The 17,362-nt window shown below is 40.9% G+C and overlaps 1 protein-coding gene across 3 annotated transcripts; it reads right to left on the reverse strand.

Moving 5' to 3' along the window:
- Positions 1–2,007: 2,007 nt before the first annotated feature.
- Positions 2,008–14,881, reverse strand: LOC100702753 (very-long-chain (3R)-3-hydroxyacyl-CoA dehydratase). Of its 3 annotated transcripts, XM_005458900.3 has the most exons (11): positions 14,647–14,880; positions 10,977–11,022; positions 10,686–10,759; positions 10,276–10,440; positions 9,615–9,663; positions 9,372–9,482; positions 6,570–6,697; positions 6,140–6,252; positions 5,951–6,057; positions 5,700–5,831; positions 2,008–3,892 (listed from the first exon to the last, which is right to left on the reverse strand). In XM_005458900.3, exons 1-11 carry the CDS (start codon positions 14,725–14,727, stop codon positions 3,816–3,818), a joined length of 1,083 nt encoding a protein of 360 aa, XP_005458957.2. In that variant the 5' UTR covers positions 14,728–14,880; the 3' UTR covers positions 2,008–3,815. The 3 variants fall into 3 exon arrangements, with proteins under 3 accessions (XP_005458957.2, XP_005458958.1, XP_025752997.1); XM_005458901.4 differs by lacking the exon at positions 10,686–10,759 and having other exon boundaries at positions 14,647–14,881; XM_025897212.1 differs by lacking the exons at positions 10,686–10,759; positions 14,647–14,880 and adding an exon at positions 14,372–14,624.
- Between the last annotated feature and the right edge of the window lie 2,481 nt (positions 14,882–17,362).

The following is a 17,362-nucleotide window of genomic DNA, read 5'->3' on the forward strand; positions in this document are numbered from 1 at the left end:
GAAGCCCCCAGCACCCTAGGCCTATTACAGCATATTTAAGGGAGGCTTCAGGGTCACCTGATCCAGCACTAACTATATGCTTTATCAAAAAGGAAAGTTTTAATCCTAATCTTAAAAGTAGAGATAGTGTTGTCGAATATCTATCTATATTAGATAGATATTGCAAAACTGCAAGAAGTCCTACGCATTCAAATGTTGTACATCGACAGACATGAAAAAATATTTTTTTTAAACAGCATTTAATTCAACTTAGTTGGAATAAATTTTCATAATCTTAACATCATGGTTTTGTTACTGAATCTGCTGACGTAATTTGTTACTTTAACAAATTACACCAATTACTTTGTTATGTATTTCTGTTCAGCTCCTCGTTAACACACAGATGTCACCAGCCAATCACATAGCAGCAGCTCATTGCATTTGGGCATGCAGACATCGTCACGATGAGCTGCTTAAGTTCAAGTGAGAATCAGAATGGGGAAGACAGGAGATTTCAGTGACTCTGAACATGGCATGGTTGTTGACTCCAGACAGACTGGTCTGAGCATTTCGGAAATTGCTGATCTGCTGGGAACACAACCACCTCTAGGGTTTACAGAGAATGGTCTGAAAAATGGAAAAAATCGAGTGGGCAGTTCTCTGGGTGAAAATGCCTTGTAGGGTTCAGAGGAGAATGGCTGTGTTGCTGTTTGCTGATAGGCAATGACGGATAAAATAACCATTCATTATGACGTTTGCAGAGGAGCAGCTCTGAACAAACAAAACAGCGAACCTTGAAGCAACAAAAGGCCACACTGGGTGCCACTGCTGTTAGCTAAGAACAGGAAACGGAGGCTATAATTGCCACAAGCTTCCAGTCTCCAAAATTAGACAATAGGAGAATGGAAAATTGTTGCCTGGTGTGATGAGCCTCAATTTCTGCTGGGACATTCAGATGGTAGACATGGAAGCAAACAATATGAAAAGCACAGATCTATCCTGCCTTGCAGTGATAGCGTAATGGTGGTGGTGTCTTTTCTAAATGAGCATCGATTAAACACCACAGGCTTACTGAGTTTTGTTGTTGAGCGTGTGTGCCCACCTTCTGATGGCTGCTTCCAGCAGGATAACACACTGACACTGAAATAATTGCAAACTGGTTTTTTTTAATATGACAGTGTGTTTATTGCACTCAGGTGGCCTCATCAGATCCCAGTCCAACAGAGCTTTGAGATGTGGTGGAACTGAAGATCTGAATCATGGACGTGCAGCCAGCAGATGCTGTCGTGACAACATGAACCAAAATGTCTGAGAATGTTTCCAGCCCCTTGTTGAATCTATACAACAAAGAATTAAACCACTTCTGAAAGCAAACGTGTGTCAAACCTATACTGGCAAGATGTACCCAACACTACAAGTATACCTGCCCGGTGAGTGTATACTGTCAATGGTGGATGCTCATATTAAACACAGACTAATTTTCAACATATGTGAAAAGTAATCTCTGTGAGCCAAAAGCTCGGGTTTTACACTGCTCTAAATACACTTTCCAACATTTTTTACTTTCTCCTATTGGCTCTGTATGATGTCAGTGAGAGCATATATCCTGTGCTCTCAAGGTGAAGCGCAGAAGCAAGCCAACAAACAACCTTTATTTGTCACATACACAATCATACAGAGTACAACATGTAGTGAAATGCTTGTGTCCGAGCTGCGGACAGGCTGCAGATGTAGCTGGGCTTGGTTTTTAGCATGGGGGGGTCTAGCCAGGACCCTTACTGGATACCAGGGTCTACCACGGCTCTACCGATGGTTCAAACTGTTCTGTTTGTAAGGGGCCAATTAGATGAATTTTGTCTCAAAGGTGCAGGAAGGAAGTTGAAACAACCAATATGGCCAAATATAAAATAAAACAGGATTATTTTAAACTGGAAAGGAAGTTTAACCGTTAAGGATTAACAAGTCTCTGCATGTCCTGAAGAAAGTCAGAACACAAAATACTCTCCATAATGTGACATGACAAAGTAATCTTCAAAATAAGAATTTTTATTTCATCTTTCCCCTCCCCAAACACTGTGAAGAAACAAAACTTATAAAAAGGTCCAGCGCTGGCCTGAATTTGCCTGCATGAGAACATCTGAAAACACAGAAGGAAAAAAAAACAGACATGCAAAGCACTCCATATCAAGTTGAATGCCCAATACATATCTTACAAACAACATCCACTCACAAACAGAGAAACATTAAAAAAAATGACCATGAATACACAAATGAAATGGTAAAAGTTTTAGCAAACAAATAAATGCAAAACAAAGAGTGGCTGGGAAATAGTGAACAATTAAGGAAATGATGAAACACTGGGACAAAAAAAATAAGGCATGCACAGCTCCTCCTCATATTATCTATATATTTCATATATGTTTTATATACACTGAGCAGGATCTGTGAGTGAAATCAAGTGGATGTGGGGCGACTAAAACACCCAGTAGAGAAGATGCAGAGAGAAGATCCCCCTGCCCCAAAAATACCCCCAACAAACTCTAAAATCATGAGGTAAATGCATAAGCTACTGTCACACATTACTGTTGAAACTAACGCAAGGATCGGTATGAAGGATTGTGAATCACTCCCAAAACAAACAAACTGCTAAGAACTTTGCATGACTTTGTTAATATTCAAAGCACTGAGTGACTGACAGCTCCATCCAAAGCTCAGTGCTGCAAATGCACCGTAGAACCAATGAGGAGAAAATAAAGTAACTGTAAAACTGTTCATAGTTTGCAGCCACAGTGTTTTATTGTAAAGGCATCTGACACAACAGCTTTAAAAGTTCAAGTGGTGTTATAGCTTAACCTTAACTTCTGGAACATTTACCTCACAGCTGACCTTTTTGTGGAGCGTTCATATTAGCATGGTAAAGACTGCTAATCACAAACCCTCTCTTTTGGATACAGTATTGCCATGTTCACACCGTGGTTTGTGTTCAAGCGGGCATGACACGCCAATGTTTAGACTCTCGCACATTCATGTACTTGCGACAACTGAAGCAGAAAACGACTTTCAAAAACCTTAAAGAAGATAACTTTGGACAGGACATAATAGAGAAGTTGCATCTTGGATCAGAACAGAGAACGGCATCCAAACTGTATCAGCTTTCAAATACATTTACATGCAACCATATGTAAGGAGAAATATGATGGTAAAGGGTGTGTGACTTGTAATAAGTGGCTTAAAATACCATAAAGCTCAAGTAAACATGATTTAAAGATCAACTTTGAGTGTAACATTATTATTATTAAAGTTTTATAAATAACGTGAAATACACGAAAGACAAAAGAGGTCCTAAATTGGTTCCTAATTATGCATTAACAATTTCTTTTCTAATTATGAACTAAATCGCCATTTATAAATCACAATTATAAAGATTCTCATTATTATTCACTCAATATTCATTTCCATTCTTGTGATTAAAAACCCTTCTTTTATTTATGGCCCAAAATATCAACAAACAAAAACATTACTTTATAAAGACACCTCTAGTGTGGAAAACTCAATAAATACAGACAATAAGCAAGTCAATCTCTCAGCAGTAAGATCAGCACATACGGTACCATCAGGAGACGTTTGTTCAGCATCCGTGATCCATCCGTCTGCTACAGAAGCGTTTACAGTACAGGACAGAGTTGACACAGTGGAGAAACAATGTGACCAGTACTCCAACATCACCTTAGTGTGTGCGGATGAAAATGAGAACAGGAAATAAAAGGATAAAAATCAAAGAAAAACAAAGAAAACCAGCTGCTTTGAAGTGTGCGCAAGGCAAGGGTGTTGATCAGTTAGTGGACTTTCCTTTTCCTTGTGCGGTATCGTCTTCTTCTCTGCTTGTACAGGTGCCGCAAGTTGATGAAGAGTCCTGTGGGGAGACTGTTTCTGTCAGTATGAAGCTCACAAACTCACTGGCATGTTTCTGGATTATAGATGACCCAAGGAACGGAGTGTCTCTGCAGACTAGCGAACTAAATGTTGTGTTTCAAAGGCTTGCTTTAAATGTAACTAATAAACCAGAACGTCAGTGACGTAGCAGTTCATCTGACTCACAATCCATCACAAAAAGGTGTGAAAGAATTTTACAACATCATCGATTAAGTCATTGATTAGCTGTATTGCACAAAAGGCAATAAGCTAAAAAAAAAAACTTAATTAAGCCATAATTATGTATATATAACTCAAAGTTACATATACACATAAATGTATATATAGTGCTTTTCTGCTCTACCTGAGCACTGAAAGCACTTTATACAACATCTCTTATTCACCCATTAACACACATTGATACAAGAACTTTTTTTTATCCAACTGCTACACACTGATGAATGGGAGCTAGGGCTGGGAGAAATGGCCTAAAATCCGTATAATTTGAAGCATGTGCGGTAACGATATATATCGCGATATATTATTTTCTTCTGTATACCGTATTTTCCGCACTATAAAGTGCGCTTAAAATCCTTTAATTTTCTCAAAAATGGACAGTGCACCTTATAATCTGGTGTGCCTTATGTATGAATTCTGGTTGTGCTTACTGACCTCAAACCGATTTTATGTGGTACACGGTGCTCGAAAATCTGTCAAAGTTTTAGTACAACTTTGGTAAGCTACAAAGTCGCACCACTTGATGGACTGTCGGAGCATTACGGCTACCGTAGTCAGGAGCCTCGCGGAGTAACCTGGGTCCAAACTCCGTCCGCTTCAGGTCCCAAAGTCAAACGAACACTGCGGCATCACTGAGAGTTAAAAACTGTCTAAATTCTTTCATCTTTAATAAAATGGTCAGTGCTGCTGCTTTACCAGGTGTAACAATTAAGTTTAACATCCAGACATCCATGAAAACAGAATTTATTACATTTAACGGAGTTAGAAGTTAGCAGAAGACAGCTCGGTAGTTTCCACCAAAACATGATATAGCATGTTCTGACTGAGAGATTTCTGAAAAAATTAAAACGAACAGCTCTGCTATCACTTCCAACATAAATGAAGACGGAAAACTAAACAGCAGTGACTTTTTTAGGGTTACTGAAGTTGGGCTAGCTGGTATATAATGATGTGCTACGTGATCGCTACAGCTATGTTAGCATAACATAAACACAGTGAAGCGGGAGGATGAATGCTAACTTTTTTCCACTCGATAAAAGCTAACGTGAAGGTTCCTGATAGTTCGGGACAAATGCAATCGCATGGCAGGATGCTGTAAACGGACCAAACTTCAGTCAGGAGAACAACTGAGATAATCCATCCATGATACAAGGTTAGTCATTGATATACTGCAACAACATGGGAATATACCAGAATTCAACATTAATTGAATGGTTCAGAAGCTGTGGAAGTGCAGTTTTTGGCTTTCCTCATATTCCAAAACGTGCTTCGTCTGTTCGCTATTACTGTCGCCCGGCATAATTTGCAGATGATACTGCTTGCAGCCGCTGTGATGCTTTCGACCAAAACAGGCGCAGCTTGATGACACCATCAACATGCGCGGTAGAGCGGAAAATCAAAATCTCTACTGTTGGCCAAATTCATATTGTTTCCACCGTATACCGTTTATACCGCCCACCCATAATGGGAGCAACTTGGGATTACAGCATCTTGCCCAAAGATACTTTGGCATGCAGACTGGAAGTGGAAATGAATCAGATTTGATGGTGGTATGTGAGCAGACGTCTTACCCAGAAACATGAAAACCAGGTAGAGCTGCAAAGTGTAGGAGAAGCTTAAAGAGTTTCCTAACATCTCGGGGAGAGGCAGGCTGAACAGACGGGTCTCATCAAAGATGGGCAGGGATTGGATCACAGCCACGGCTAGATGCAAAAAAACAAACAAAAAAAAACAAAAAAAAAGAGAAAAGAATGATACACCATCAGTAACAACTATCCACAACTGACACCGACGCTTGCTTGCCAACCACAAAATCACCAACCTTCAGCTATAACTCCCAGCGGGTAAAGAGGAATCCAGATGGTGTACCTCAGCCACGTTAGCATCTTCCACTCTGTGCTGATGCAGGCCAGCATGTAGTACGGGTATCTGATGTAGAGGAAGTTGGGCTGATGTTAGAATGGGCGACACATCCTCAACAGGAGAGAGGAGGAAGGCTATTTGAGCTAACCTGAAGATCTCGATGGTGCTCCACAGGTAGAAGACGAAGAAGACAACGGGCTTGTTCTGCATCTCGTCGAGGCTGCCGAAGACGACGAACAAAATAACATTCCTCCCTGCAACCTGCAGGTACAATTAAAGGCCAGATAAAGCTGACTGTCATAAAAGCACAGGCCGGCAGATTGGAGCTCTGTGTTAGAGGTCTTTAGTTTTACTATTTTACTTTAAGGTATATGATAAATTATTAAATAAATAAATCATTCTGTGGTGCCATTAGCCTCTCTAGGTAAAATAAATTGCACATGTGATGTGTGTGAATACTGACTAGCTGCCATTTTCAATAATGTTGTGCACATGTGCATGAGCTTTCAATTTTGTAGTTAAGACAAATAAAAAAAATAAAAAACTAACAGGGGGCAAAATGTGTCACCGGATGTTACCTGTATCATAGCGGGAAAAGCTCCAGTTTTAACCAGACCCAACAAAGGATTAATGACCTCGAGCACGGCCATCATCTGACAGAAATACATGATATCAGCTGTGGTGTGGAAGGTATCATAGAACGAGTCTGTGTGGGGCGAGAGAGAAACAAAAACAGGACATGATTAAGCGAGCATGCTGCCCGAGCCAATATCCATAACCATGATCATTTGCAAAACAAATCCTTGCTGTGTAGTTGTGTTCCTGTTTCTATTCAAATGAGCTTATCTGTGAACAGCTCATCACAAACAAAACCACTGACCTCTCTCCCTGCAGTCTCTGGACCCCCTGTTTGTTTTATTTTCCTGCCGATTGTGTTCGTTTCTTTTCAGTTTACACACACACACACACACACACACACACACACACACACACACACACACAAAGACACACACACACACACACACAACGAAACCATAAAGTATTTCACCTGCATTGGTGTAAATGAAAGTGACAACAGGTGCAGTGGAGAGGTTGGTCTCCAGCAGTCTCAAGAGTATGGAAGACATAACAGGAGATGGAGTGTTACATAAAAAGAGCTGGGTGGGGCAGTCCAGCTCCTGCAGGCCACTGGTGCGAATGTCTCTGACCAAACAATCAGAAACAGACTTCATGAGGGAGGCCTGAGGACCTAATATCCTTCAGTGCTCACAGCCCAGTACCATGCAGCTTGAATGGTTTACAATTCCTAACTGATATCCCAGAAATTTAACTGACTTCATATTATACTGAGTGCTCACTTCACTTTTTGAGCAGTGTATTATGCTGCAGGCCAAAAGGTCCAACGTTTCTAAGAGGTGAAGAAGAGCTGTTGGCTCTTCTGGCCTATTTAAGGTTAAATTAATGCACAAAAGAACCTCAAGATGAATAACGAGATGGTTTGAAGTTCAGCACTTTGGCTAGACAAACATGGCAGAGACAGACTAACTGGATTGAATGTGTACTCTGTGATAATACAATGGCAGTAAAGATCTGGCGTCGCTACCCAACTAACCATTATAACATATTTATATATATAACAGAAAAAGCACTTTGTAGCGTATCTGTCCAGCAGAAAAAGGGTTCATTCAAAATATAGTAGTTACTGGATGTAACTTCAGTTCTATGCATCTACTATGCTGATACTCGTGAGTGTTTAAGTTAATAGTCAGATTCATTTTTACAGAGTTCCTTATAACCCTTCCTTTTATGGGCAGTTCCTGCCAATACTAAACAGCAACTTCAACAATCGATTTTCTGCCACTTAATTACAATTTTCAGCATCTACAAGGGTGTGATCACACAGCTGCATTTCATAGACGAGCTAACAGCGCCTCATCCATAAAAAGACCAAAGTCTCCCAGGATTTATAAATCCTGAGAGCTGCCTCAGGTGACCCTGAACGCTCCTTTATTTATGCTGCAATAGGCCTAGGCTGCTGAGGGCTTCTTCACTCACTCACCTCTTTTCACCCTCTGTGTTTGTACACCACTTTAATCATTACTTATTATTCATCTCTTTCTCTCAACCACAGTGAGTCTCTTTTTCTCTCAGCAGCTGGCTGCCCCTCCCTGAGCCTGGTACTGTTGGAGCTTAATTCCTGCTAAAAGGAAGATTTTCCTTCCTACTGTCTTCCAAGTGCTTTTAGTCATAGGGGACTGTCTGATTGTTGTGGTTTTCTCTGCATCATTGTAGGGTCTTTACTAGGGATGGGTATCAAGAGTAGTTAAATTCCTTAAAATTATCTTAAAATAGTCCATCTTGCCTGTGTCTGTGGGTCACGCTTATCGTTTCCACTTGCACTTGCTGAAATCAACTGATTTTAGTTCCTGTGTCAGAGAAGAAAATAGTGGCACAGTCTACAGCATGGATATGGGCATTTTATTTATATTCTATTCCATACACAAAAAGATGAGAGCGCGATGCTAAAGTGCAAATTGCATGCAGGACAGAAACAACAGCATTATGCTGCTAGCACAACTTTGGCTCTTTGCAAGCACCTGCACAGACAGCATGCTAATGCGAAGCTAGCCAAGAACCCAGAGTTAAAACTGAGTGAATGCCGACACCAGCCTGGCAGCCAGACCCTAAACTTCAACAGGTAACAAACCGATGAGCAGCCAGGCTTCAGCCTGTTTCTACCTGTTCATTGTTCTACAGTAGAATCACCGCGGCGATCGATTTAAAGTCTCTTTGCGCTGGTTTTCATCTTTGCTTTGTGCTGCCGGCTTTGTGTTCATACCTAAATACTATCCTGATTAGCATAGGGATTTGTGTTGGTGCATGGGACTGTAGCCTATAGCCTTATATTGTTAAATGGTAATGATGAGACAATGTGTTTAAAGTCATTTTCCTTCTCTCACTCCAACCGGTCGCAGCAGATGGCCGCCCCTCCCTGAGCCTGGTTCTGCCAGAGGTTTCTTCCTGTTAAAAGGGAGTTTTTCCTTCCCACTGTCGCCAAAGTGCTTGCTCATAGGGGGTCATATGATTGTTGGGTTTTTCTCTGTATCTATGAAGCGCCTTGAGGCGACTTTTGTTGTGATTGGCGCTATATAAATAAAATTGAATTGAATTGAATTGAATTTTACAGAGAAACGGGAAAATAATACAATGAGTAGTAAAACAAATTAGTTTTTCCTCTTGGGAGTAATTAAGTAAAGTACTGCATTACTTTTAAGAAAAGTGTGTCATGCATTACTTTTTTGAATAACGACCCCAAAAAGGCATTTCCAAAAAATGCCTGCCTTTCCGTGCTTTAAGACATTTGTTTTCTCTTTACAAACCTTGACCAAGAATGAAGAGGCGGACAGTCATGTTGACAAAGACCCAGGAGAATCCAAGGAACTGCACCAGGTTGTACATGAACAAGTAGCTTTTCTTCAGACCCAGGTAGGCTGTGCAAACAAGAGAGAAAATGACTAAAATCAACTAATCTGCAGAATTTAATCTAAAGGACAGCAAACACAGGTGATATAGGACATCTGAGTATCAGGTTGTTTGAAGGTGAAGAACTCTGTGAAACTCACGGTCATTACGAACTCTTGACTCCACACTTATCTTGTTTATCTTCTCCTCCTAAAAGAACAACAAATGAATTACAATTAGTCACATTTCTCATCAGTTCCAAAGCAGCTAGGTGATGAATTTAGTGCGTTGAAAAGACAAAAAGCTATTGTGGCTTTGTAATTGATAGCTGTAGTACATGCAGATGGTGTCAGTGTCCCAGAGAGTTCAAAACATGACTCCCTTGACTATAAAACACTTTTACAGATAAACACATTTCACTGGATAATCATGTTACATTTTAGCAGCATGTCCAGAACAACTGATTTAGTGTCTTTCAGCAGTCTTAATAGCCAAGTAGGGAGGAGCATTGACATGAAGTTTACGTTCAAATTACACATGTCCAAAGTTGACCCTTGCCAGATCCCAATAAGTTATGTAATATTATGCGAGTTGGCTCTTGCATGACTAACTTTGAAAAGGACCTGCGATAAAAAGTAAAATGTCCTCCAAACAAAAAGATTTTAATCCCACAAAACCTGTTTGCAACTACAAAGACTACATTTTCTAGTCCTTTGACTTCCCATCAGACACAGTGTTGATGTTAGCAACCACAGAAAGTCTTTTCTGTGGTACACATTTTACTCTCAGTCCTCAGGGTGAGTGGAATCATTGTCGTTTTGCCTTAGCCTGAAGCTCCATCTCAGCGTCCGACTCGTCCAGCCATCGGTCGAAGTCTGGGGCCAGAAACAGAGGCTTTTTCTCCTGCAGCGTCAGCCGGTCCCACCAGCGCTCTTCCTTCTTCTTGATTTTGATGTTGACCTGTCGTTCAGTGGACTTGTGCTTGATCTGGAAACAGAGTATTAAATCGAGCCTAAATAACATGACATATTGTATAACGTGTGTGTGTGTTGAAATAAAACCTACAGCTATTTGTTGGAAATTAAGTCAGTTTTTCCAGTTAGTGTTCATGTCAAATTCACTCACACTAAAACTGGAGAATGACAAGAACATTATTGGCACAATGTCATAATCTTAGCAGGAAAAAAACCCTAATCAATTCTTGAAAACTTTCAAAAATGAGAGAGCAGTACCTCGGGTCTAACAGATTCCAGGAACTCCAACTTGAACTCGTATTCATTATCTCCCTTAGCTCCATGACCCTGTGCTGTGGTACAAGTTTTTTTTTTTTTTTTTTAAACAGTAAAGTAAGCAAATTGAGTACGAATTTTATTTGTAGAGAACCTTTCACTAAAAAAATGCTAAAGCATTAAGACAAAAAGACAAAACTGTGTAAGTATATTGTAGTTATGCATCATTCTGTAGTTCATTCTTATTTAATCTTTATTTTCTTGCTCTTAAATGCACAAAACTGAAGTACCAACCTCTGAACTGAAGTGTATTGTGTTCTTGCAGGCTGATATTGACATTCTGAAAAACACAAAAGCTGCCATCACAACCCAAAAGTGGACAAACCATTGCGGTAGAAATGATACATTAGGTTCGGTGATATTCTCTGTTTAAAGAAAAAAGAATCCTCATATAGCCCACGATACAAATTTATAACAATACTTCAAATGCTTCGCTCACACTACGATATTATTGATATACCTTTATTAGTCCCACAAGGGGGAAATTTCATAAGGCTGCCGACCTATTGCATGCAATGGCGGCGCCATCTTACCCTCCGACCATACATACATTACACAAAACATCACATTACATTATTGTAATTTTGAACATTCTGTGATGCAAAAGTATTGCAAAACATTAACGTCGTCAGTTTTTCCAACTTCAAATTATGTCCTCAAAGTTAAAACTTTGTCAATATCTGTGTTCAGTTCTTGTCACTAAAACCTTCCATAAATGTTTCCATTAGATGGAGTCAGTCTGATGTTAGTCTGTGATTTAATGGGGTCCAGATGGTAAATACATGCAATCTGTTTCAGAAATTAACTGTGATAGATCAGTGAAAACCACATATCTGTTGACTCATTCAGACTGACGACAACATGCTGGCAATTGGTCTGCAATTACAAATCAGCCAAATAAATACTTGCAAACCTTTGACAATCTATCTGAGAGTGACTGGAGTTAGTCCAAGTCAGACTGCAACTCTTTTCAGAAAGGTTGCCTCCTGTCAATTACCTTGCCATCAAAAGTGATTGTCAGTGTGCAACACCTTCAAGCTCTGGGCAACCATTTAGTTGCCTGCACAAGAGGTCAAGCTAAGTGCATCCAGTGTTGGGTGGTTTTTCTGCCGAGTCAATTTGCTTGGCTAACATTATCTCTACATTTTTCGGCATTTTCCTTCAGCCCTGGAAAAGACCAGACTTTTCTAGCTCCACTGACTCTTACTGAAGATCAAATATTCAAACTGCAGGTTTGTTTTAAGGACAAGCAACATCAGACTTTCACTATACAGTCAGATCAGGTTATGATGAAGAGCTAAACATAGCAGTACAATACTATACACAAAACTGTGTTGCAATAAGTTTTTGTTGAAAGTGGTGGAATATTGTTGATTCAAGTTTACGGCCACTTTAGAGATGGTAATGTTGTACTATTGAGTTTTACAGCAGTTACTCTGAGTTGCTTATACTCGTCTGTGTGTGACAGGTGGTGTTCTCTGAGACTGTTTGAGTTTCCCTTCATTCATTTCCCTTCATCCTAAGAGCTGAAACAAGATCCAGAACAACCATTAAACATCATGCATCTTTTATAAGACATTTGTGCAGCAGATGGAGAATGAAGTCGAAGAAGCTACTGTTATAAACTCAGCCCGTTAGACTGGATCCTTGTTTAGACACACGTGTTCGATCCCTATACAACCGTTGCAAGAGTTTGGTTCGCATTGCCGGCAATAAGTCGGACTCGTTCCCGGTGGGTGATGGGCTCCGCCAGGGCTGCCCTTTGTCACCGGTTCTGTTCATAATTTTTATGGACAGGATTTCTAGGCGCAGCCAAGTGGCGGAGGGCTTTCACTTCGGTGGCCTCAGAATCTCATCTCTGCTTTTTGCGGATGATGTGGTTCTGTTGGCTTCATCAGGTGAAGGCCTCCAGCTCGCACTGGAGCGGTTCGCAGCCGAGTGTGAAGCAGCGGGAATGAGGATCAGCACCTCCAAATCTGAGGCCATGGTTCTCAGCCGGAAAAGGGTGGAGTGCCCACTCCGGGTCGGGGATGAGTTCCTGCCCCAAGTGGAGGAGTTCAAGTATCTCGGGGTCTTGTTCGCGAGTGATGGGAGAAGGGAGCCGGAGATCAACAGACGGATTGGTGCTGCAGCTGCAGTGATGCGGACGCTGCACCGGTCCGTCGTGGTGAAGAGGGAGCTGAGTGTAAAAGCGAGGCTCTCAATTTACCGGTTGATCTACGTCCCTACCCTCACCTATGGCCACGAGCTGTGGGTAGTGACCGAAAGAACGAGATCGCGGATACAAGCGGCAGAAATGAGCTTCCTCCGAAGGGTGGCTGGCCTCTCCCTTAGAGATAGGGTGAGAAGTTCGGCCATCCGGGAGGGGCTCAGAGTAGAGCCGCTGCTCCTCCACATCGAAAGGAGCCAGTTGAGGTGGTTCGGGCATCTGACAAGGATGCCTCCTGGGCGCCTCCTGGGTGAGGTGTTCCGGGCATGTCCCACCGGGAGGAGGCCCCGGGGCAGACCCAGGACACGCTGGAGAGATTATATCTCTCGGCTGGCCTGGGAACGCCTTGGTATTCCCCCGGATAAGCTGGAGGAGGTGGCTGGGGAGAGGGAGGTCTGGGCTTCTCTGCTTAGGCTGCTGCCCCCGCGACCCGGCCTCGGATAAAGCGGATGAAGATGGATGGATGGATGGATGTTTACACTGGGCACACACTAAAGTTATTCAGCAAATAACTAAAATATAGGGCGCTGTAAGCAAATGATGGACCAACTAAATGTATCAGTGATGTCATCGTTTCAGATGGGCTGCTACAGCCAAAAATAGATAGAAAAGCATTTTATCAGTTGTTATACAACTTCCATGAAACAACCTACAAGAAATCTTTAAGTTCTTTTAAAAGCCTGGTTTAAAACCTTTTATCTGTTTGGCATCTTTTAACTTTACTTATTTATTCACATTTTGTTATAATGTCTGCTTCTTAGGAGGAGCACTTTGAACTGCTGTTCTGCTGAAAGTTGCCTTGTAAGAAAATTTGCATTGCCAAGCTTATAGCAAATGGCACGGCCATGCGGCTGACATAATAAGTGAAGCACAGCTACAAAAACGAGGAAGTCAAACTTTAGCTGACGTGATCTATTTTTGATATCCAGTGGATGGTTTCATATTCTTTTAATAGACAACAAAGTTCTGCAAAAAAAAAAAAAAAAGCAAAAGAAGCTTTCCTTTGATGATGATGCTAAAGAATTTGTTTAGAGATTGAAACACGGTGTGATGTACAGAAAATAACGTTTTCACAACTTAGTGTGGTTTAGTGATTGTAAGGTGTCTTTTGGTCATTTTTGTAGAGAAACTGAATCATTTTTGTGTTTTAGACTGTCCAATGAAATCTTACTTTGTAGGTGTGGGGAATTCAAATAGATATTATTATTATTTCCTTAACATTCACAGCCATAATCGGTAACAAAGAAATATCAGTTCTCTAAAACTCGGCTTTAAGCAAACATTAGAGGTGGTCAACTGCAGAGAGAGAAGCTACAAAACAAGGAAGTAACTCTAAAACACCAAATTCAACTGTCACTCTGGAGTCACTCCACTCAGTTATCACTAATGCATTTACGTTCTTTACAGAAAACTTCCTTACATTTTAGACCCCATTAGTGCTGAAGGACCTCGACAGCAGACTTTGACGGTAGCTACGGCATCAGCTAACAGCCAGGCTGGCTAGCTGTGGCCGCGACAAAGTCCGCTGTAGTACAGCCACAGCGAAGAAAGCTCCCGCTACGTAACAGCAACACCCAGAACAGCAAGAAAATTCAAGCAAATTTAAACGGCGAGCCCGTCCGAGTGGAGACTGAAACATTATATATGGAGTCAATGAGCTGAAAGCAGTCAGGTGGATGTTGGGAACTGTCCTACCTTGGCATCGCTCAGTTCCACTCGGAGGTAAATCTCTCCGTGCCGCTGAGCCCAGTAAACATGAGGAGTCAGGATCTGCATGTTCACGATGTTTTGTTCTTTCTGATATCTACATACCTAACCCTAACCGACGAAGAATCTTTTTCTCAAACTGATCAACTGAAAAACTCATCTGACAGCCCGGAGGATGGACAGATGATGCAGGGTACTTCCGGGGAGGAGGTCGCTCTCGGATTTCAAAACAAGAGTTTTAAAAGGGCCGCCTTCAGAATAAAAGCCACCCTAAAAAACATCGAATAAGTAAACGGAAGAGAATGAATGGGTGGATGGAATGAATGAATAACTGAATGAATCTTTCATACACGTGCCCAGCCAGTGCCACACACATGTAGACACCTGGATCTTTCGGTAGTCGTTTGACGTTGCTTTAGGTTTGTTTAACCTAACTTTGAACAATTTTTTTTTAAAGTACTTTATTCAAGCCTTTTGCATTTTATATTACTCTGAATTTTAACCAGCTGAAGAAAAAAGAGAGAGAAAGACACAAAGACTGAAAGCCTGTAGTTATTTTAATTCTTTTCCCAAAATCCCTTTAAATAATTATTTTAATTAATTTCAAAGTGGACATGTGGTGTTTCTGTGTGTTTGGTGGTTTTCCCTATATTTAATTTTCTTCAGATACATGAACTACATATTTGAAAACCCTCGCCTCTAAATGAGCGAGTCTACCTGTAAATCAGATTAGATTATGAATTGGTGACTTTATAAAAGCATAAATGCAAACACCCATATAAAGAAGCCAGATTATTTCACTCCTTTGCAGGAAAGTTGTGCTATAACTGAGACTGTTCCACAAGAGGGCACCCAGAGGCTATAACAACACCTCAAAAAGACAGGTGATTAGATTTTCATATTCAATCAATATTAGAGCACTGCTCAATTCCCACATTTAACTTCTTCTAGTTTAAAATGATCTAAACATGAATAAGAGGGCTGTAGCTCCAGCATATTTCATAATCTGACAATTATTGTCAATCATGATATCATGATATAACTTTTTTTTAATGAACTGAAGGCTGCAGGATGACTCTTTCTGCAACTGTGAACAAGTTGATTGCTGCAAAGAGCTCAGAAGCATCATGATTTGGGGAATCTTTTCTGTAAAGGAGGTTGGACTTTTTAGCAATAATGTTCATTAGAAGCTCCTTCACCATCACACTGCCCATTCCCTGCCAGCAGCTTTCTGTCAAAATTTGCAATAAAGCTTTGAAGCTGACAGCACTGAAATAATGAAATGGCTGGCCCAGAGGTCTGATCTGAATGGAAGAACTAATAAGGCGGAGGAATGGGAGTAGGGTGGTACATAAGCTGTGTCCCAGATCAAGGGAGTCCCTTGAAGGATGTAGCCTAGAAAAGCGTGGCCTGTGTAGGACACGTGAATGGATGCAGACCCTGAATCAAAACAGAGCAATGGGAGAGACTAGTGATATCCTACAGGTGCATATGTGCAAAATCCATTCCATCAAAACAGCCTCCACATCCTACTGTGCTTTGAAACTTATGACCATTAATAATTTCATATTTTGCTACAGTGGTTACTGGTTTTTATCACTTCTTTTTAAAATGTCCCATGTAAATTACAGCCACACCCTTGCCATGTTATGACGATAAAATGTGACACTGAAATGTAAACAATTGCAAGCTGTTCTGTAAAGATGATCTCTTGATAGACATGATGAGAAACCTGATATTTTGATGCTTATTATAGATCACACAATTATGGGCACTAAGTTAGTGGCTCAAATGTTAATGTGCAAAAAGCTCTCATAGATATGTTTTTGTTTTTCATTTTTTAATGGCAATAGCAATCAGGAGTTTGACTCTTTTTTTTGTAAATGTCTTTTGTAAATGTTCCTCCCACTTCAAACTCAATGATGTATAAAACAACACATTTGAATGGCACTGAGAGCTCAATTTCCACAAATTTCAACAAGAGAATGTCAAAAACCATTCTGCAGATATTCCAACAGACCTGTTCCTCTCTGAAACACTGGCACAGTACAGGGAGTGCAGAATTATTAGGCAAATGAGTATTTTGTCCACATCATCCTCTTCATGCATGTTGTCTTACTCCAAGCTGTATAGGCTCGAAAGCCTACTACCAATTAAGCATATTAGGTGATGTGCATCTCTGTAATCAGAAGGGGTGTGGTCTAATGACATCAACACCCTATATCAGGTGTGCATAATTATTAGGCAACTTCCTTTCCTTTGGCAAAATGGGTCAAAAGAAGGACTTGACAGGCTCAAAAAAGACAAAAATAGTGAGCTATCTTGCAGAGGGATGCAGCAGTCTTAAAATTGCAAAGCTTCTGAAGCGTGATCATCGAACAATCAAGCGTTTCATTCAAAATAGTCAACAGGGTCGCAAGAAGTGTGTGGAAAAACCAAGGCGCAAAATAACTGCCCACGAACTAAGAAAAGTCAAGCGTGCAGCTGCCAAGATGCCACTTGCCACCAGTTTGGCCATATTTCAGAGCTGCAACATCACTGGAGTGCCCAAAAGCACAAGGTGTGCAATACTCAGAGACATGGCCAAGGTAAGAAAGGCTGAAAGACGACCACCACTGAACAAGACACACAAGCTGAAACGTCAAGACTGGGCCAAGAAATATCTCAAGACTGATTTTTCTAAGGTTTTATGGACTGATGAAAT

Source organism: Oreochromis niloticus, linkage group LG1 (genome assembly GCF_001858045.2).
Source record: "Oreochromis niloticus isolate F11D_XX linkage group LG1, O_niloticus_UMD_NMBU, whole genome shotgun sequence".
NCBI lineage: Eukaryota > Metazoa > Chordata > Actinopteri > Cichliformes > Cichlidae > Oreochromis > Oreochromis niloticus.